This window comes from Buteo buteo, chromosome 7 (assembly GCF_964188355.1).
Source record: "Buteo buteo chromosome 7, bButBut1.hap1.1, whole genome shotgun sequence".
NCBI classification, from domain to species: Eukaryota; Metazoa; Chordata; class Aves; order Accipitriformes; family Accipitridae; genus Buteo; species Buteo buteo.
This window is the reverse complement of record NC_134177.1, coordinates 12,057,072-12,075,308: the sequence shown is the minus strand read 5'-3', so window position 1 is coordinate 12,075,308 and position 18,237 is coordinate 12,057,072. Positions and strand designations below refer to the sequence as shown.

The 18,237-nt window shown below is 51.4% G+C and overlaps 1 protein-coding gene and 3 non-coding genes across 4 annotated transcripts; all 4 read right to left on the bottom strand.

The window, feature by feature from the left end:
• Positions 1-634: 634 nt before the first annotated feature.
• Positions 635-8,624, bottom strand: NCL (nucleolin). The gene is made up of 15 exons (XM_075031564.1): positions 8,391-8,624; positions 7,559-7,666; positions 6,648-6,948; positions 6,163-6,312; positions 5,530-5,715; positions 5,223-5,306; positions 4,832-4,967; positions 4,319-4,455; positions 3,723-3,849; positions 3,366-3,499; positions 2,871-3,006; positions 2,615-2,766; positions 1,977-2,103; positions 1,317-1,534; positions 635-1,113 (listed from the first exon to the last, which is right to left on the bottom strand). The coding sequence occupies exons 1-15, from the start codon at positions 8,406-8,408 to the stop codon at positions 1,034-1,036; spliced, it is 2,094 nt and encodes a 697-aa protein (XP_074887665.1). The 5' UTR covers positions 8,409-8,624; the 3' UTR covers positions 635-1,033.
• LOC142033436 (small nucleolar RNA SNORA75) lies at positions 1,661-1,799 on the bottom strand. Its single transcript, XR_012651153.1, has one exon. It is a non-coding gene; the product is annotated as a small nucleolar RNA SNORA75 (small nucleolar RNA).
• On the bottom strand, positions 2,401-2,477 carry LOC142033440 (small nucleolar RNA SNORD20). Its single transcript, XR_012651157.1, has one exon. It is a non-coding gene; the product is annotated as a small nucleolar RNA SNORD20 (small nucleolar RNA).
• Positions 5,045-5,114, bottom strand: LOC142033439 (small nucleolar RNA SNORD82). Its single transcript, XR_012651156.1, has one exon. It is a non-coding gene; the product is annotated as a small nucleolar RNA SNORD82 (small nucleolar RNA).
• Positions 8,625-18,237: the final 9,613 nt, after the last annotated feature.

Sequence of the window (18,237 nt, the reverse complement as noted above, 5' to 3'; positions counted from 1 at the left end):
ACAGCAGCTACTCCCCCGCTTTCTGTACCCACATGCTGCAGTCACTCAAAAGGAGCCTTGTCCCCTAATAGCTGCCACTGCAGGCCACCAGCCAAGTGCATGGCTGGAAAAAGAGACCAGTAACTACTGCTATGGGACTGGGCCAGGACCAAGCGCCTTCATCCCCACTCTGGTAGAGGCAATCACCCTTGCCAAGCCTGTGTTTGGTCAAGGCAGTAAGCAGTTACTTTCCCTAACCCCATGTTTCAATATATTTGCTTCACAGTTCAGGACGACTCAAGAGGAGAAAATTTGGAATGAAGCACAAGAGGCAATAGCTGTACAAGAGCGTTATCAAGCTGCAGGGCCTTGGTGCAAGATCCAACTTACTCTTTTTAAACAAATGAAAGTAAAAAAAGCATTTGGCTACTATATAACATTACATACATCTTCAGTTAAAAGCATGTTACCTCAGCCATGGTATTCCTCTCCCCTACTCCTTCCTACAAGCAAACACTCTAAGCATAGCACACGTACATTGTAGGCTCAAGCAAAGGAGGATGCTAGCTGCTGCCTGACGTTAATGACCTTAAGAGAAGACTCAAGACAATTTCTCACAGCCCTGCTTCACTTAGCAGCACAGAAGTAACACGAACCAGTTTAGGTCCTTTAATCTGTCCAAGACAGGGTGCTGAAGCACAAATGATAAAACATTCTGCATTTTTACAGCAAAAATGCTACAGAAGTTTATAGGAAAAAAAAATATTTTTGTACATGGGTAAAACATTATAAATTCAAGACAACTCACAGACAAGGGGTAAATTCCCACATCTATCGCTCGTTTTTTAAAAAGTTCATTTGAATAGGCAAGCAGTCAAAATGGCTTGCTCTCTCTTCCTTGAAATGAAAATTGTATCTTCCAAGTGGCTCACAGTACTGCTTTGCATCTTGGAATGTCCTCCGAAGGCTCCGCCAAGATCAAAGGAGAATAAAAACCCCCGGAGTCCTTTCAGATAGTCTCAGAGAGCAGGAGAAGGGAAAGGAAAGGGGAAGTTTATTCAAACTTTATCTTCTTCCCTTGTGGCTTGTGATCTCCACCTCCTCCTCTGCCTCCTCGGAAGCCACCTCCTCTACCTAGAAAGAAAATTATTACAAAAAGCAGAGTTACAGGTATCCCTGCACAGATACCACTGCCCTTCCAAACCCATCCTGCCACAGGACAGAAAATAAATTCACATCAAGTACTCTGTGGTGGCACCACACAATAATCCCAAGAACAGCTTTGGGTTAATTATTGAGCATGCCCCCTTAGAACACCAGCGTTTGCCTCCTCTTACCTCCAAATCCTCTGCCACCACCTCTGCCACCAAATCCACCTCTTCCTCCTCGGCCTCCTCCTCTGCCGCCACGACCACCAAATCCACCGCCACGTTGAAATTCACCCTTTGGCTTGGCAAAATCAAGGATCACTTTGTTTCCATCTATCTCTCCATCCTCCATGGCTTCTTTAGCTGCTTTGGCATCTTCTGGGGAGCTGAAGTCCACAAACCCAAACCTAGGAAATGGGTTAAAAGACAGTCAAACTCCACAAGCTGTAGCACCACCTACAGGTACTCGATCCCAGTCCCTTCAGAAACAAACACCTGCACTTCTGCAACCACACAGGGATCAGGACCATGCTACTTGTAGAACAGCAGTGGCTAATCACAATCGATGGAGCCCCATTGTGAGTTTGCCAGTACTGAACAGTTAATATTCTTCTCGTGCGAATCCATAGGCTGCCACGGATTTGTCGGCAGGAAGGAGCTCATTGAGAAGTGAGCATGCGCTGCCCTCTACAAACAGACCCAAAGCTGTAAGCTTGTTCCGATTCTGTGCAGTTTACTAGCTTCAAAGAATCACCCGCATGAGCATTAGAAACACCCTGCACTGCATAAATCAGTTAAAGCGAGACTTTTTGTAGCAACTGAACTAATCCCAGTTGAAGTTTAACATACCCTTTAGATGATCCAGTGTCTCTGTCTGTGACTATTCTAGCACTTATGGAGCCTTCAAATGATTCTCTTAGCGTCTCCTCTGTGGTGTCCTCAGAAAGGCCTCTGACAAACAACGTTTTGCTTTGTTCTATGGGAAGAGAATACATTCAGAGATCACCGTGTCTGAGAGCAAGGCAACTGTCAGTTTCTTAACATCACACCCAGCTTGCACTACTGGCTTCTAGAACAGCTCAGAGGGCTAAGGGGTTTGTTTTGAAGTAACAGCTCAGGCACCTGAAGAAGTCCTTGAAAACTTTTTCCAGACTGCAGTTACAACCTGACATCAAAGTATCTCCATCAGCCAACCTGGTACACTGTCAAAGTAATTTTTTTTTAAATAGATGCTTGCATCTTATCAATAGGGATGCTAACTGGACAGACACTGCTGGATCAGCACTTGACTATCTAGAGGACTTCGGCAATAGTTTCATCAGCATTTCAGATAATCAGTCATCATATCCAGCATGCTCGCTTATGATGCGAGTCTTTCACTCCACAAGCATGTTTTTTTTTTTTAAGAAGTAGCCCTAAGTTTGCATGAATGGTACACTCTTGCCACAGCTGTCTCAAGATCAAGTGGTCAAATATGGAACACTTACGATTAAATCCTCCTCTTGCATTCATGTTCCCTTTCTGCCATGCCGGTGAACTGAATTCCAATCTGATTGCTCTGCCTTCAATCTCTGTGTTGTTACAGGAATTCAATGCCTCTTTGGCATCCTCAGTTGTGGGAAATTCTACAAACGCATACCTATTTGGAGAGGAAGACTTCGGTCAGCCTGGGAGCACAAGCGATCTGTGGAGGTAAGTCATTTGCAATGCCAACTCAGGAGTCGGAAGAAAGGCCTAACATACCCTTTAGGCCTGCCCTGGTTGGTCTGTGGCATCTTGATGGAAGAAGCTTTCTTGAACAGTTCTTGGAGAGTCTCTTCTGAAGCAGCGTATGAGAGGTTGTTGACAATTAGGGTCTTTGACTCCCTCTCTCCACCTCCTATGGAGAAAACTCAGTGCTGTAAGTGCAAGTTTGGAGAAGGAAAGCTCTCTTCCTCTAGTCACAGGACCTTCTTTAGGGTGAGAGTAGTTGTTGCCCCCTCCCCACCTCAAGGTGAGGCACAAAGCTAAGTGTGACACTGTTTTGGCCACCTAGACTAGTTGTTCCCCCTCATCCAAAACATGCAGTAGAGACATGAAATGCACAGGATGCAGAGGACAAGTTAGGCAATAGGTCCCTTCCTGCTAACTTAGTTTTCCTGCAGTGCTTCAAGTTGCTCTAACCCTAGCAACCTTCTGAAACAAGTGGAATTAAATCCTAAATGTCAATTGTATGGATGTTATTATCTAGAAAAGTACCTTTCTGATGTTCTTGATGGCTCTTCTCACCAGTGAAGTCAATGACCATGGCACGACCATCAATCTCTGTGCCCTGCTTCTCCTCCAGAGCTTTGTTTGCCTCAGCTTCTGTTTTAAATTCAATGTAGGCCATCCTACAGCACAGAAAAGCACATAAGTAAATGCCTCCTTCCAGAAACGACTAAGTTCATGAATGGTGGGGGAAAGGAAGTGGAAGGAAAATGCTTTAAAAATTAGCATTTTCAGTACACCTAATGCAGCAGGTTCATTGAGGTAGCTAAAGGACACACGAGCTTATCAAAATATGCCAAGAGTTTGAGGAACAGCAAACATCGAACAGTCCTCTCAGCTACATACCCTTTGCTGTTCCCCTCCTTGTTCATTACTATTCGGATTTCTAGTGCATTTTCAAACACCTCTCTCATTTCATCTTCAGTTAAGCGGTAGGGCAGATTCTTCACAAACAGTGTTCTAGCATCTCTCTCTGCAAAGAGAGAACAGTTACTTTCACATTGCCAGCTAAAAATCCCTTCTCATCTACACTGCCAGTTCAGTGAGAATCAGTGAGTTGATCCAGCAGAAAATAAACGACAATAAGCATTCACATTTTCAGAAGCTGAAAAAAGCAAATATTATGAAAGTTAATTAGGCTGCCACTGTACTTCTTTTAAGGGCACCAAGTTCAAAAAACAGGTCCTAAAGCTTCAGAAGAGCCACTTCCTCCTCAGCCACCCCAGCACGCACTATTTCTTGGGATCACATCTCCAGATATTCCAGTCTGGATTGCATATCCATTAGCATTTGAGAAACTGTTTATGATACAGAGCCCAAACCAGGAAGATCTGCCTTAAAAGAGCAGAATAGCAGCCATCAGTAACACTGCAAGCCTGCTCCATGGCCCAATTATGACAACTTCTTTGACATGCACAGGTATTCAGAGTTATGGGCCGTACCTTTCTTATTTTCTTTCATCGTTTCCTTGCTCTTTGCTTTTTCCAGTTTGATTTCCAAACCCATTAGCTTCTTTCCATTCAGTTGGAGAGCTTTATCCAGATCTTCAGCAGATGAAAAGTCTACATAGCCGAATCGCCTGAAAGAAGAGTAACCTTACTATTTAAGCTGATCTATCTCTAGTAGCAGAGAATACAAAGAGAAACCCAGAACCAGAGAGGTCCCCACTGGTCAAGTTAGAATGCTAACTGGTCCACATAACCAAAACAACAGTAGAGAACAACAGCTCTGTACTGAAGTGCCAACTCTCCCTTTAGGGAGATACTGTCTGAAAAAGCTGCAAGCCAGGCAAGTGTTATACCCGTATCAATACCATGCCTCTTCCAGTTTCCATACGCTATCAAGCAACCATCCCAGCATCCTGATGGGAACCAGCATCAGCACAGTTATACCTATCCAAACAAGTTACTACCAATTCAAAGAAATAAGCAGCAAAATTCTACTGATGAACTCACTTGGAAGCACCAATTCTGACATCTAAAACTTCAATATTCTTCTTCCCAAAGAATTCTTTGATGCCAGTCTTCAGTTCTTCATACTCCTTGGTGGGGACCAAATTTCCCACAAAGAGGGAGAATGCTGAAGTGGGCCCTTTAAATTAAAAGGTAATAAAGTTTTTTAAAGGCAGTTAAAAGAACTGGAAGCCAGACTCCAGACAGCTTTATTTAGCACATCAGTTTCTGCTCAAAAGTGACATCATACTTCAGTATTAAGTCCCTCATAATCATCATTTGTGCTGGAAAAAACCCCACTCGGCACCCCGTCCCTTCACAGTTATATGCCTTGTGCAACAGTCCAGTAACAGTCCATCAAACAAGCATTGTCTGATGATCCCACACCACCTACCGTCAGTTTTCTTTTTTTTGGCCTCTGGTGCACTTTTGTTTGCCATTTCTTTCTTCCTCTTTCCAGGTGCTTCCTTGACAGGTTCTGTGATAAAGAAAAAGCAACAAGATTGAAATACAAGTACAAAACAACTTTTTCTATACTGGATCAATACAGGAGCATTAATCTTTACACCAGTCATACGCAAGACCTTCTCTTGTCACTACAGCAACTGTTCCTCAGCCCAAAAGACCATGACAGGACAAAAATTTCACTCAGGCATCTTTCCTGATTATAGAGTTATGGTCTCAAAAACATTTAAACTCACTTTCATCCTCACTTTCCTCTTCGGCATCCTCTTCATCCTCCTCCTCTTCATCGTCATCCTCCTCATCATCATCCTCCTCATCTTCCTCATCTTCAGAGTCTGCCTTGGCTTTCACTGGTGCGGCCTTTGCTGGAGTAGGTTTCTTCACCTGAACAGGGGTCGTGTCCATGGCTTCATCTTCAGATTCTGAAACAAGTTGAGCACAAGATTTCAGACATGTTCAAGATTAAGCCCCTTTTGAGACTTAAGAAAAGAAAATCTTATGAAGAAAAATAGTGTTTTTCATGCCTCCTTAAGTTTTTATGTTCTTAGGAAAGGCATTTAATATATGTATTTATAGTGTTTATAAAAGCTGGCTCTCCCTCAAGTTTTACTGCATTAAAAAACAATACCTGTTCCCCAAGAGTAAGAAGTTTTACTAGCAATAGGGAAATAATCACCCAGTCAGCCACATCTGATGGACAATAGTAGCCAGCTTAAATCAGGTGGGCACTAAATGGAGACAGACACACACTCTGCATCACTTGACTAATCCATTAAGTCACCCCGCCTCTAGCTCCCTGTGTTTATTGGTTTAACATCTAATTAAAAAAAAAAGAAGCATCAGACAAAGTTTTCCTAAATCCCACATACCATCATCTTCTTCCTCATCATCCTCCTCATCATCATCATCCTCCTCTTCAGATTCTTGCTTTGCTGGCACAACTGCAGGCTTTTTGGCTGGTACTGCTGCAGGTTTTTTGGCTGCAGGCTTTACAGGCATTGCTGGTTCCTCTTCCTCATCTGCACCAACAGTACAGCAAGTGTTTACCCACACCACTCAGCCTTCAAACTTTACTAGTAAAGTACTTTTGTTTCACAAGATTTTGGCAAAGTTCAAGAAAGAACGTTCACGAAACTAGCAGATGCTTCACATGCTGCATGTAATGCAGCTGCAGCCCAAGTTCTCCTCCAAACTTCACCAATTCCCCACCACCTTTTAATCAATGAACCCCCCTCTCGCAAGTATTAAATCATACTAAACTTTCAATTCCAAAGGTACTCAAATTCAGTGACTTGATTGGAACAGCTTTAGTCAACTTATACAAGGATGAACACGTATTTCAAAATTAACTTACCAGAATCTTCTTCCTCTTCTTCCTCCTCCTCATCCTCATCTTCCTCCTCCTCATCTTCCTCGTCATCTTCATCCTCCTCCTCACTCTCTTCCTTCTTGGCATTCTTTCCATTTTTCGCTCCTTTGGTTAGGACAGCAGCCTTTTTAGGTGATGGAGCAACAGCCTTTTTAGCTGGAGTAGCCACAGTCTTCTTAGCAGGTGTAACTGCCTTTTTTGCAGGAAGAGCGGCCTTCTTTGCAGGAGTAGCTGCCTTCTTGGCTGGTGTCACTGCTGCTTTTTGTTGTTTCTTCTGAGGGATCATCTGAAATACACATTAGTGTAAGACTTTTATCATGGACTTTTAACTACTATTACTCCAATGTCAGACAAATATATAGCAACTGCAATCTACAGCGCATCCTTCTGACAGGCTTAGTTTATGTTGAATGACATTAATTGCCTATTCTGTTGAATTAATGAAGCTCAGAGCCAGTTTTTTTCATACTTTTAACAGACTACTTATGGAACATTGAAGCATCTCCAAGCTCCCCTGTCCTGAAGCAAGTGATCTCTCTAGTAGCATTCAGCAGCTTGAAATTTTCAGTCTTGCATAGTATTTTTGCGTGACAAATCACTTATTGCTGATGCCCTACTAGAGTAATTAATCACCCACTTGCTCATCGGTACTAGGACAGCCTTAAGATCCCAGCAGTCCTTCCAAAGCCTGGAAGTACAGACTCAGCAGCTAAGCTAGTTTTCCCCACGCTGCTTTTCTCTTAGGAAATCCAGTTTATTCTTCAGCCACAGTTAACTGACAGACACCCATTGTTTTATTAATGCTGATTCTCTGTCACGTATTATGTTACCCCCCAACCCTCATGACACTTCAGTAAACACGTGCATGCTTTTGACTTCATTTTTAGACCGATCACCTCTTCTCCGCTGCTTTCCTCTAGGTCAGAGGACTCTTCTTCCTCGCTTTCCTCGACCTTTTTGGGGGGAGGAGCCATTTTTTTCTGTTTGATCTGATTCTTGGGAGTCTGAAAGAGACAGCGACCTGTGAGACGACCTTCCTTTCCCTGCTGGGCAGCGAGCAGCCCGCTTAACCGAGACACCCCGCACACCTGCGACCGCTCGCACCGGCGGACAATCGGCCCCACCACGTGGCGGCTCCCGCCGGGCCGGGGCAGCCCTGCTGCGGTAGGGGGCACGGACGGACGGACGGACCCGGGGGTACTTCTCCCCCCCCCTCCCCCCGCCTCGGCGGGACGTTCCCGGGACGGGCGGGGGGCTCCCCGCGCTCCCACGTGCTCGCTCTCCCCGGCGCACCACGTGGCCGCGCCGGCGGCGTAGCCCCGCCCCTCCCCGGGCTGCGCGCGCTCCCACGCGGCGCGCGCCGAGGTGCGCCCCCTTCCCTCCCCCCCCCCCCTCCCCATTTCACACCTCCCGCCCCCGCCCCGCTCCCACTCCCGCGGCCGGGCCCCCGCGAACGGCAACACGGAGGAGAACGGGACGGGACGAGGCCCCGAAACCGCTCCCACCGACCGCGCGGCCCCTCCCCTCGCCGCCATCTTCACGGTGAGAGAGCGGAGGCCTGGAAACGATCGCACGGCCTGCGGAGACGGCAGCGGGAAGGCGGCCCGGCTCTCCGCCCCCGCTGCCCAGCCCCCCACCCCCCGCCATCGCCATCCGTCCGCCCCGCCATGGCGGCGGCCGCTCGCTTCCCGCCTGGCGGCTGAGCGCAGCCCCGCCCGGCGCCCTCACCTTGGCGATCTTCACCATGATGGCGGCGGTGCCTGGCGGCGCAGGGGCGGCGGCCGAGCTGTCTCGGGAGAGGGGTGGGCACGTCCGGCGGGGCGGAGGCGAGGAGCGGAGCGGGCCCCGGGCGGTCGGCGGGAGCGGCGGCGAGGCGCTGGCGACCCGGACCGGGGACTGAAACGAAAGAGCGAGCGCGGGCCCCTTCCGCTCGCTTGCCTAGCCCTCCGCCGCGCCACGCCCCCTCCGCCCCCGCTTCAGCCAATCGCCGCGCGCGCCGCGCCGCCCGGCCAATGGCCGCCCCCGCCCCTCGAGCCCTTCCGCCAATCTCCGGCGCCTTGCGATCAGCCAACGGGAAAGCGCGTTACAGCCGCCGGCGAGAGAGAGTCTGTGAGGTGGGGGGGCGAGAGCCGGGGGGACGCGCTGCCCGTCCCGGAGGAATCGGCGTTAGCCAATGAGAGGGCGGCAGCTCGGCGCCTGCGCCCTGATTGGGCGGCGGGGCTTAACGGAGGGTGGGCGTGGCCGGGACGGCGGGAGAGCACGTGGCGATCGGCGGGCCACGTGGTGGAGCCGGGCCGGGGCCGGGAGGGGGGTCCGGGGGTCCCGGCGGTCCCGGGGTCGGGAGCGAGGTGCCGGGGCCGGATTCCCAGGCCTGCCCTGCAGCAGCTGGGCTCCGGGGATGGAGCTCGGCCTGAGCACGCTTCTGCCTTTTCCTTTGGCCTTGGCAAAGGGACCGGCGCTGGGACCCCCCCCCAGCGCTGCTTCTGCCACTCCCCTCCGCACCGCCCCCCGGCATCCCCTCCCGACCCTCCGGAGGCACTAAGCCCCCTCGGACAGCTTGAAGCAGCATCCCCAGGAGCTGGTCGGCGTGCAGCTGCTGGGGTTGCATTTGGCACCGGAGTGCCTTGCAGCTGCCACGCTCCTCTAGCTCCCGGTGGGGAGAAAAGGCCCGACGCTGGGGGAAAAAATAAACCTGTGCTTGCCTGGTGAATGCTTTTGACTTCATTCGTTGAAAGAAGACACCAGCTTTCTCCCTGCGGAGTTTTACCCCAGTGGCTGTAAAGTCGGGGTAGGAACGACCCCAGGGCAGTGTACAGCACCCCTGTTTAACGTGCCAGTCTGCTGGCAGGGCTGGGGGCTGTCTCGCCCCTGCCTGACACGCTGTTCCTCAAGGACCTGGGTGATGTCTGTTGATGGGGCTTCCCCACTGCCCTACATCCCCTCCCACTTCAAACTGGGTGTCCAGCCAGCTCCTCGGGCTCCTGACTCACACATGTGTGACTGTAGCAGTTTGCTTGAGAGAAGCCCTTAACTTGGGGAACATGATCCTAGGGAGCCCTAAAGAAAAAAAAACAAATCCCCAGACTTTCAGTGAATGTAGTCCTGCAGAGCCCTGATGGCCTTGAGGGGACACCCCTGGGTTGCTCAGTGCCACCTGAAAGCAAGGGACACACAGTGAGTGAGGCAACATACCTGAGTGTCCTGGTGCCTCTTTCTCCTCTGCTGGGTGAGGAGAGGCACCTTCTAAGCAGGCAGAGCCACAGCTGAGGGCACCCGCTCGCAGAGAGGTGATGGGATCAGAGGGGGACACTGCCCATGTCCCAGCCCTGGCCACACACACAGGCAGATGGAGAAACCCCTTGTACAGGGCAGCTGGACTCTGCATTTGAAACTGCAGCATCTGGCTCATGTCCCACTGTGTGCTGCAGGAGCCATCCCCAGGTGACGCAGCGACACAGACTCAGGGTGGCCCATGGGGATGCAGGGTGATGGAGATGGAGGAAGTAGAGGCCTGGCAGGAATTTTTAACTGTCTGAAGCAAGAGCTGATTGTACGCTCCTTACCGTGCCTGCACATGGTGCAACAAAATCCTGCATTATCATTGCTCATACAGCTGTGCTGCCAGTGCTGGGGCTGGCCTTGGTTCCTCTCCATGCAGCGGGAGGACTGGTTTGCCATGGGAAAGGGACAACTGTTGCTTCAGCCAGGGGCAGTTTTGGCAGCCAGGACACTGCATGTGTCTAATAACATGGTCCCAGTGGTAGGATCAGCAAAGGGCTGGGCTGGCAGCTGGCCAGCCTCGGTACCCTGGCAGAGGACATCTTGGTGTGGCCTGTGCTCCATCTCTTCTCCCAGCAGCGTGCTCAGCTGGCAGGTTGTCCTTGGCGCTGGCACGTCTAAGGCTGCAGCAGGACCCAGCGTTTGGGCGGAGGAGCGCAGCACCCATGTGCAGAGGAGTGAGAACCAACGCTGCCTGCGGCACTGCATTAATCCACGCACTGTGTTAATCCATACACCGTTGAACAGGTCCAGATATGGCCTGACCCTACCAGCCGCTGCTGTGGCTGTCAAGGGCCAGGGATGCCACAGGGAGGAAGGTAGCTCGGGCATGGCAGATGCCGGCATTTAGGCTAGGCTGTTCCCTGTATCCCACCTGCGGTCAGGACCTCCTGGCAGCCCTAGCAGCGGGCAGGAGGCTGCTGAAGCAGCAGCAAGACCAGCCTTTTTCTGTGGACACACCACATTGCAAGGCTGTCCCAGCAGCACGGCACAGCCCTGCTCCTCTGCAGGCACCACCAGAAATTTCAGGGCCAAGGGAGGCCTGCAGAGCAGCATCAGTGAGGAGTAATTTGGCCAAAAGAGCGGGTTTAACAGTTCCATTTGTAGAATAAATGTATTTTAGGTACTTTTATGGCTGTCTCTTGTTGTAGCATGTCTGCAGCTTGGGAGGGTTGATCTAATTCCACAATTAAAGGGAATTTAGCTGGTTTAATGGAGACCCCAGGAGGGATATGCCAAGGATTCACAGTTTCTCGCACAGCAGAGACTCATCCCCCGTGCTTCCCCCCAAGCCTAGCAGCGCTGGGGACGCCTTGCCCGGCTGGTGCTGCCCAGGGCTGGGAGGGAGCTGGGCTGCGAGGCAAAGGCAGCTCCCCAAAACCAGGCAAGACGGGTGACCAGCCCGGGGAGGGAGTGACAGCCCCATAGGGACCCTAGGTGAGGGGAGTGAGTGTCCCCAGACGTCCTGTTCAGCCTGTGCCCGGTCGCAGCTGCGCGTTTCCACTAGATGGTGACAAAAGGCCGCAGTGCCTGTCCCGAGTGGGAGCCCGCGGGGTTACCCTGGCTCCCCGAAACACCCCTCCGTGGGTGCAGCTGAGCAGGACATCCTGCCCTGCCTGCTGCATGTCTCCCAGGAGGTGTCGGAACGCGGAGGAGGGTCTGAGACAAGCCTTGCATTTGGTACCCATCAGATAAAAGCAGCAGCCGAGCACAGCTGGGAGAGGAAAAATTTTACCTGTGGCTTGTGCAGGCATCTGGTGCCAGAAAACCATCAGGGACCTCCAACCAAACACCCTGCAGGTGCCCAGAGAGGGGGGAAACAGGCTAGAAAAGCCATCAAATGTGGCCCTGAGTTGCCCAGCCCCAGCCTAGTTTCCCTGGCGTCATGGCTCAGCTGCTATGTGGTCTGAGCAGTGGCCTGGCATGGGCATGGAATGGCAACAGTGACAGCAAAAAAAAAAAAAAAAAAAAAGGCAAATTTACTCATCTCGGGTCTAGGCACTGCTTAAAAACTCTTGAGCATCCCAATGTCCCACCGGCAAAGCCCCTTCACCTGCCACTAGTGCCTGCCTCAACCCATCACGCTGCTCCCCTGCCCATCACCTGCTGCCAGCCAGAGCCGCCCCAGTAGGTCCTACAGAGCAGCTGATGGATGGTAACACAGCAGGACCAGGCACACAAGACCCATCATCTCACTTCCCAACCACACACCTCACCTAAATACCTGGTGGGTAGAGAAAACTCTCCCCTTGCTCTGATTAATGCAGGGCATCAAATGAGAGAGGTCTGTGTTGTACACTAATTAAGCCTTTTCTTCATTACCCACCTGGCTGTGCCAATGGGAGAGCCCTCAAGGATGATGAGTGTGAAGTAGGCACAAGGTTTGCCATGAGAAATGGCATTTAATCTGAGCAGCCGCATGCCAGCCCATGTCCTGCGGCTTGAAATGGGCAGCTCGGGACCTGGTGGGTGGGCTGCAAGGATGAAAGTCAATGGTGCCTGGCAGAGTATGGGATTTCTTCTCTGGGGAGCACCCTTTCTGGAGGTGGGATGCTACAGGGCTTGGCATGGGCCCCTGGAGCCAGACACGCCTTCTGCCCCTCCAGCTGATGGTGGGTGATAACCCAGCGCATCCCTCCAGGATGAGGCTGTGCCATTTGCTGAGGTTTGTGACAAGGAAATGTCCTGGTGACTCACATGGGGAGTTTCATATATGCAGCATTTAGTGTCTCTGTGACCTCTGAGGATCCCTCAAAGCGATCATTCCTGGTACCCTGCAGAGAAAAAGGGCTTTTCTATTTCCAGAAGAAGCTGATTCCCCTGAGATGTCCCTTCTGCCAGCCCCATTCCTCTCCCTAACACCCCTTGACTGGAGTGGGCAGCAGGACCTTGCAGCCTGCCTGTGAGCCCCCAGAAAGACCATGCAGCCGCCCAGAGCCTCTGGGCCAGGCAGGACTCCCCTCCAGCTCTGCTTAGCAGGAGGAACAAATGCAGCCCCGGAAAAAATGATGCAAGAGGGAGAGAAGTGGGACCGAAACAAAGAGGACTTGCATTAGGTGTGAGATAAAGAAGAGAAAGCAGGCTAGGGATATGTGGAGCAATTTGGGTGGTGAGAGGGGAGCTTGGGAGCACCCTCTTCTCCTCCATCAGGACAGAGAAAGTTGGTGAGATAGGAACAGGGAGGCATTTCGAAGCAATACATGCAAATGCCTTTATAACCCACGGGGAGGCCAACTTGGGGAGAAGTTACAGGTGATCCCAGTTCAGCGATTCCAGGCCAGCAGCCAGTGCACGTCACTACCCCACACAATTGCACATCTCCCCACGCTGCTCTGCAGCACTTGGGAAGGTTTTGCAGGACATCTGTGGAGACAGCCCAGAGTAGGAAGCTCCTCTTTGCACAAGGCGTTTCTGTGCATCCTATTCATCTCCCAGAGACGGAGCAATAGTGAACAGGATCCGGACAAGCGCCACGTCCCTGGGGATGACTGTTGAGAGATTCAAGTAAAACATCTGCAAACTGCTTGTGGCTCAGCACATCTGCCCCTTGGCACAAGCCCACGGTGCAGTGACCCGGGGATTTGCCTCCGCTCACTCACATTTTACCTGCTGGAAGCTCCCTCTGCTCACAGCCTTGTGTTGGGCTATTTCCATTTCACAGCAGCTCCTGGGCATGGGGCCAGCAGAAGGCAGACGCTCTGCCTGGAACAAACCCAAACCAGGGGATTTTTTTAAATTTTTTGTTTTACCTTCTCAAACAAAAAACTGAATCTTTGTTGAGTCCAAACTGGAAAAGCAGGAGTCTGCCTCCACTCCCCCTATTTTTGTGTTTGTATCCGAGCAAGGGGGTGAGCTCAGCCCTGCCTTGGGAGCTGCGTGCACCCACCGCTCAGCAAAGACAGTGAGCAGCGTGGCACAGCAGACCCAGGGCTTCCCTGTGGCCTTACCTCTAAAACCAGGACATAGCTAAATGCAACTGGGGAGAACAGACCCACAGTATGCCGCTGATCTCAGGCCCCCCCTTGCAGCCCCCAGGGACACACACACACGTGTCCCCAACATAACGTGTCCCAGCCTCTGCTAGGGGAGCTGGCAGGTCCCTGCTATCAGAGCCAAGTCAAAACTGCCCTTGGAAACAGGAATTGGCTCCAGTGGCCTCTTTATCTTAGTGGGAAATGGTCTGATGTTTCCCCTGGAGCTGCCGTGCTGTGTTGTCCCAGCAAAAGTTGCCTGCTGAGCCCCATCCATGAGGTTTGCAAAGCTCCTGCCCCAACTTGCCAGCATGAGGGACCGGCCACCCCAAGGGCTTTCCTGGTTGCATCGGGAGGTCCAGCCACGAGCTGAGCTTTTTGCAAAAGATCGCTTTGCACTTGACTGAACGTGCAGACCTCAAGCGACCCAGGCTGGCATTGAGCTGTGCAGACCACCCCAAAAGCCCGGGGAAGGTCAGAGCTTGGGATTCACCAACCCAGCACAAGGGATGCTGAGGCCACCCAGCTTTCACCCTCCGCCTGCCATGGTCTCTGCAACAAGCTCCATCAAAAGGAGGTTAAAAATAAGGGCTGGAAGTACTTCCCCAGCCCGGACCGCTCTCAAGCTGTTTGTGCCTCATCCCAGCAGCACGTCGGGCTGTTTCACTTACCAGCTCTTGCAGTGGAAATTCCCACTGGCAGGGTGTGAGTTAAAACCACTGCTTTCAAACTTGCAATGGCTGTAGTTAAAAATAAGACTCAGAACAATAATTTTCCCACTGTTGGTGGTGTTAGACCCAAAACCTGGTCCTGAACAACCCAGTGGTGTCTCATTAAGCTGGATGAGCGTGCGATCATGACGTCTGCATCCTGGGAGGGAGGCAAGAACATGGTTTCTTGGGGAAAAGTCCTCTCCTTCCCATTCCTTACTAGCCGTCAGCTCATCTCCCTGTGCACAAAACAGCAGAGGAAGCTTAAAGCAGACTGAAAATTACACTGCATCTCTCCTGCTTGGTTTTAATTGTAGAGCAAAGAAAGAAGCCCATCGATTCATCCCGCTGGGTAATTAAATACTTAATGCTATTGACTATAAAGACATTATAGTTCAGCAGCCGAACACTAATGCATTAATAATCACTTATATCATGGTGAGGAAGGGGCACGAGCTGCTCCCCAGGCACATGGTAGTTAGGCAGAATGGGAGCTCGCAGTGAAAATCCTTAGGACCTGAATTAGTGCTGTGATGACCTGCAGGAGCAAGAGTTTCTCCTGGGGAGCTTGGGGCCAAGGAAGGGCTAGAAGGACCATGGAGGGGGCAGGCAGCCCCTACCCCAGGGAAGGCCCCCCAGCCCTGTGATGGATGGGCAGTGGGGATGGGGGTCTGGGCTCCAAGCACCAGTGCTGCCCCTGGCACAGCTCTGAGATGTTGTCAGCCATGGGATCAGGAAGATAAATCTGAGCAGCACGACCCTTTTATAAAAAGCCATGGCGCAAACATGAGAAGGGTCTGCCCACCTCCTGCCAGGCTCTGTATTTCCAATAATTAGTTGGTTGCTTTAGCATATTTATTACGCAGACTATGTGGAGCACAGGGCAGAGCCTGCACACTGCCTGGGATTAACTACATCAAAACGTGGCCGAGCGGGCACTGCTCCAAGCCAGAGAGGGTGATTTTCTCGCTGGGAAAGGTGGTGTTGACCCTTGGAGCATGACGTACTGGTAGGTACCGTGCACTCCCAAAGGGTCTCACCCAGCAAAGGATAGAGGTTGCTGTGGTGGCTTCACAGCATCCCACCTGCAGGGACTTTCAGAGCCCAGCACGTGGAAAGACTCTCATGTCCCATGGCCAGGCAGGCTGGATAAGCCCCATTTACAGAAGGTGGAGGAAGAAAGGAAAGACCCACAGCAGCATGAAGAGGGGACCCTTCTCAACACCGTCCTCTGCTGAGTTTTTTCCCACATCCCCATGAGTGAAGCATCACCCCTCTGGCCACAACATGCTGGATTAACCCAGCACCTCACCTGCAACCCCTTCGAGGGACAGAGCAGACATGGCCCCAAAAGCCACCAGAGGCACAATTTCCATCCAAGCTCTCAAATCCATGTCAGCATCTCCTTGCCCAAGGATAAGGAGAGACGGCACAGCACTTCCTGACCTCCAGCATGAAGACAAAAAGCACTTGCAATTTTCTCTGAGCAAATACAAGTGCAGATCATGCTGTCAAACCCTTATTTTATTTGTTTCTCTGGTGGCTCTGCACCATTTGCCTTCATTGCTTTCTCTGCCCCATGCCATAGTCCAATAATGTAGCAGCTGTCCAATAAAAGGTCCATTAATATAATTTACAAGTAGCTGGCACTTTCTGCCTTGCCTGGAAGAATGGACTCCTTAGGTACGCTGTTGCTTGGAAAAAGGGGGTTTTTTTACAGTTATTCTGAGCAGGATAAGTAACCTCCAAGCACTGTTTATTGCCTGATTTAGCTTCGTAAAGTTACATTTCTTCCAAAGATTTGATTCATGGCTTGAAATCCAGCCTCTTTAAGTGTATTCCTTTAAAGAGTCTTGAAAAAAAAAAAAAGAAAATAAAAAAAGAAAAAGGCTGGAAAGAAAGAGAAGGAAAGATGCTTTCCTACAGTGTCCCAGGAGGAGGAAGAAGGTGCCTCCAGCTCTTTGGGAATGGCCAAAGGGGGACACTGAGTCAGGGGAGGAGGAACACCTGATGCTCCCAGTCTGCCACCTCACCAGGTAAGGCAGCCCTGACTCGGTGAGCTGCCGCATTTCCTCTAGAAAAGTCTTTCTGAGACTGAGGTTAGGCTAAATACATACCAATGTTGGTACGTATGCGTGTATAAAAGCCTTGCTAAGAGGTTTTGGGGATATCAGGAGCAAGACGTGTTTCTTGAGGAGGCTGGGCCAGTAAGGGAAGCACGTTGCTGTGCTTGGTCTCGGCACCCCTTTGCTCTGAGGCTTCAGGACGTGCCTGTGCAGCAATGGGCAGAGGTCAGGGTCTGTGCCATGGAGCAGTGCTCACTCTGCACACTTTTTCCGGAGCAGAATGAATCATCACTGCTATGGGTGCCAAACCCAGCACCCTCTGGGCTGTGAGCCTCAAAGCCTCGTGCCTAAACTTGCTGAAATTGGTTGGGGCTCTTGCAAGGTGGGTAGCATCATCCTGCGCCTTTCGGCTGAGGAGCACCCAAACCAGTCCTGCCGCCTTGCTGGGGCTCACCCTGCGCCCGCATCCTCACCCTGGCTCGGGGCATCAGTCCTGGGGAAAATGAGCTCCTCCGCACAAGGCACTTCCCACCGCGGGGCCAACATCGCCCAGACCTTGAAGGTGATAAAACACCCCTGGCAGGGGAGCCACAGCCTGGGAGGGGGCTAACCTGGCTGTGAAAGGAGATTGTGCTGGGAGAAAGGTCCAGAAGGGAAAGGAGGAATTTCAAGGAAAGCCCAAATGTCTCCAGCCACAGCAGTGCTAGGTTTCTTTATTTAAATGGGTTTTCCTTGGCCTTCAGTTTTCAAGCAGCTCCATCACGTTGCAGGTGAAAGCTGCCTGTGCACAGAGAGGGGACAGACAGTTTCCATATGGGACTGGCCAGAGCCCTCCTGCACACCAGGGCAGTGGCAGCGCAAGGGTTAACACGGAGCCTGGTCTCACCATTCAGCTTCTGCCAAAGCCTTGGCCAAAAACCTCCCTGGGGCTAATGAAATGATCCTGCAGATCGTAGGCCAAGCATGGGGCACTGAGAGCTGCTCCCACCCCAGTTAAAGGCAGGGGACACGAGCGCATCCCAGGTCCCTGCCCTGGACACTGGCTTTGCTGGAAAACTAGCTAAAGGCAAACCTTAATGGGTCTAAAAGAGCACCGAGTGTACTTACACTGTCATTAGTGCAGGATTTGTGCAGTGCTGAGTAGCATAAACCTTCACCCTATAGGTATTAAAAGGTGCATTTAGCACTGAAAGGACCAGAGGGTGCAAAAATGCACCAAGCAGGGAGAGTCCCACTTTGCTCACTCATATTCAGTCCTCTCTCTTTTCCCCCAGTGCCTCAGACCCAAGGGGGTATTTGCACAAAATCAGAATCTGTTTTTCTACCTCTGTTTCTGCCTTTCTCTCACCTGCAGAAAGGAGATCCTCCTCCTGCTACCGCTGAGGCTGGAGTGAAGGCAGCGAACTGGGGGGGGTTCAGAGGGGACAGCAGCAACGTGGTGGCTCGTGGCAAAGCGCCCAGCTCTTTTCTGCAAAAAACATTAAATCCCTCTCTTGGGGGATGAGCCTGTTTTTGCAGGAATGGCACCAGGCACAGAGCAACCTCTTGG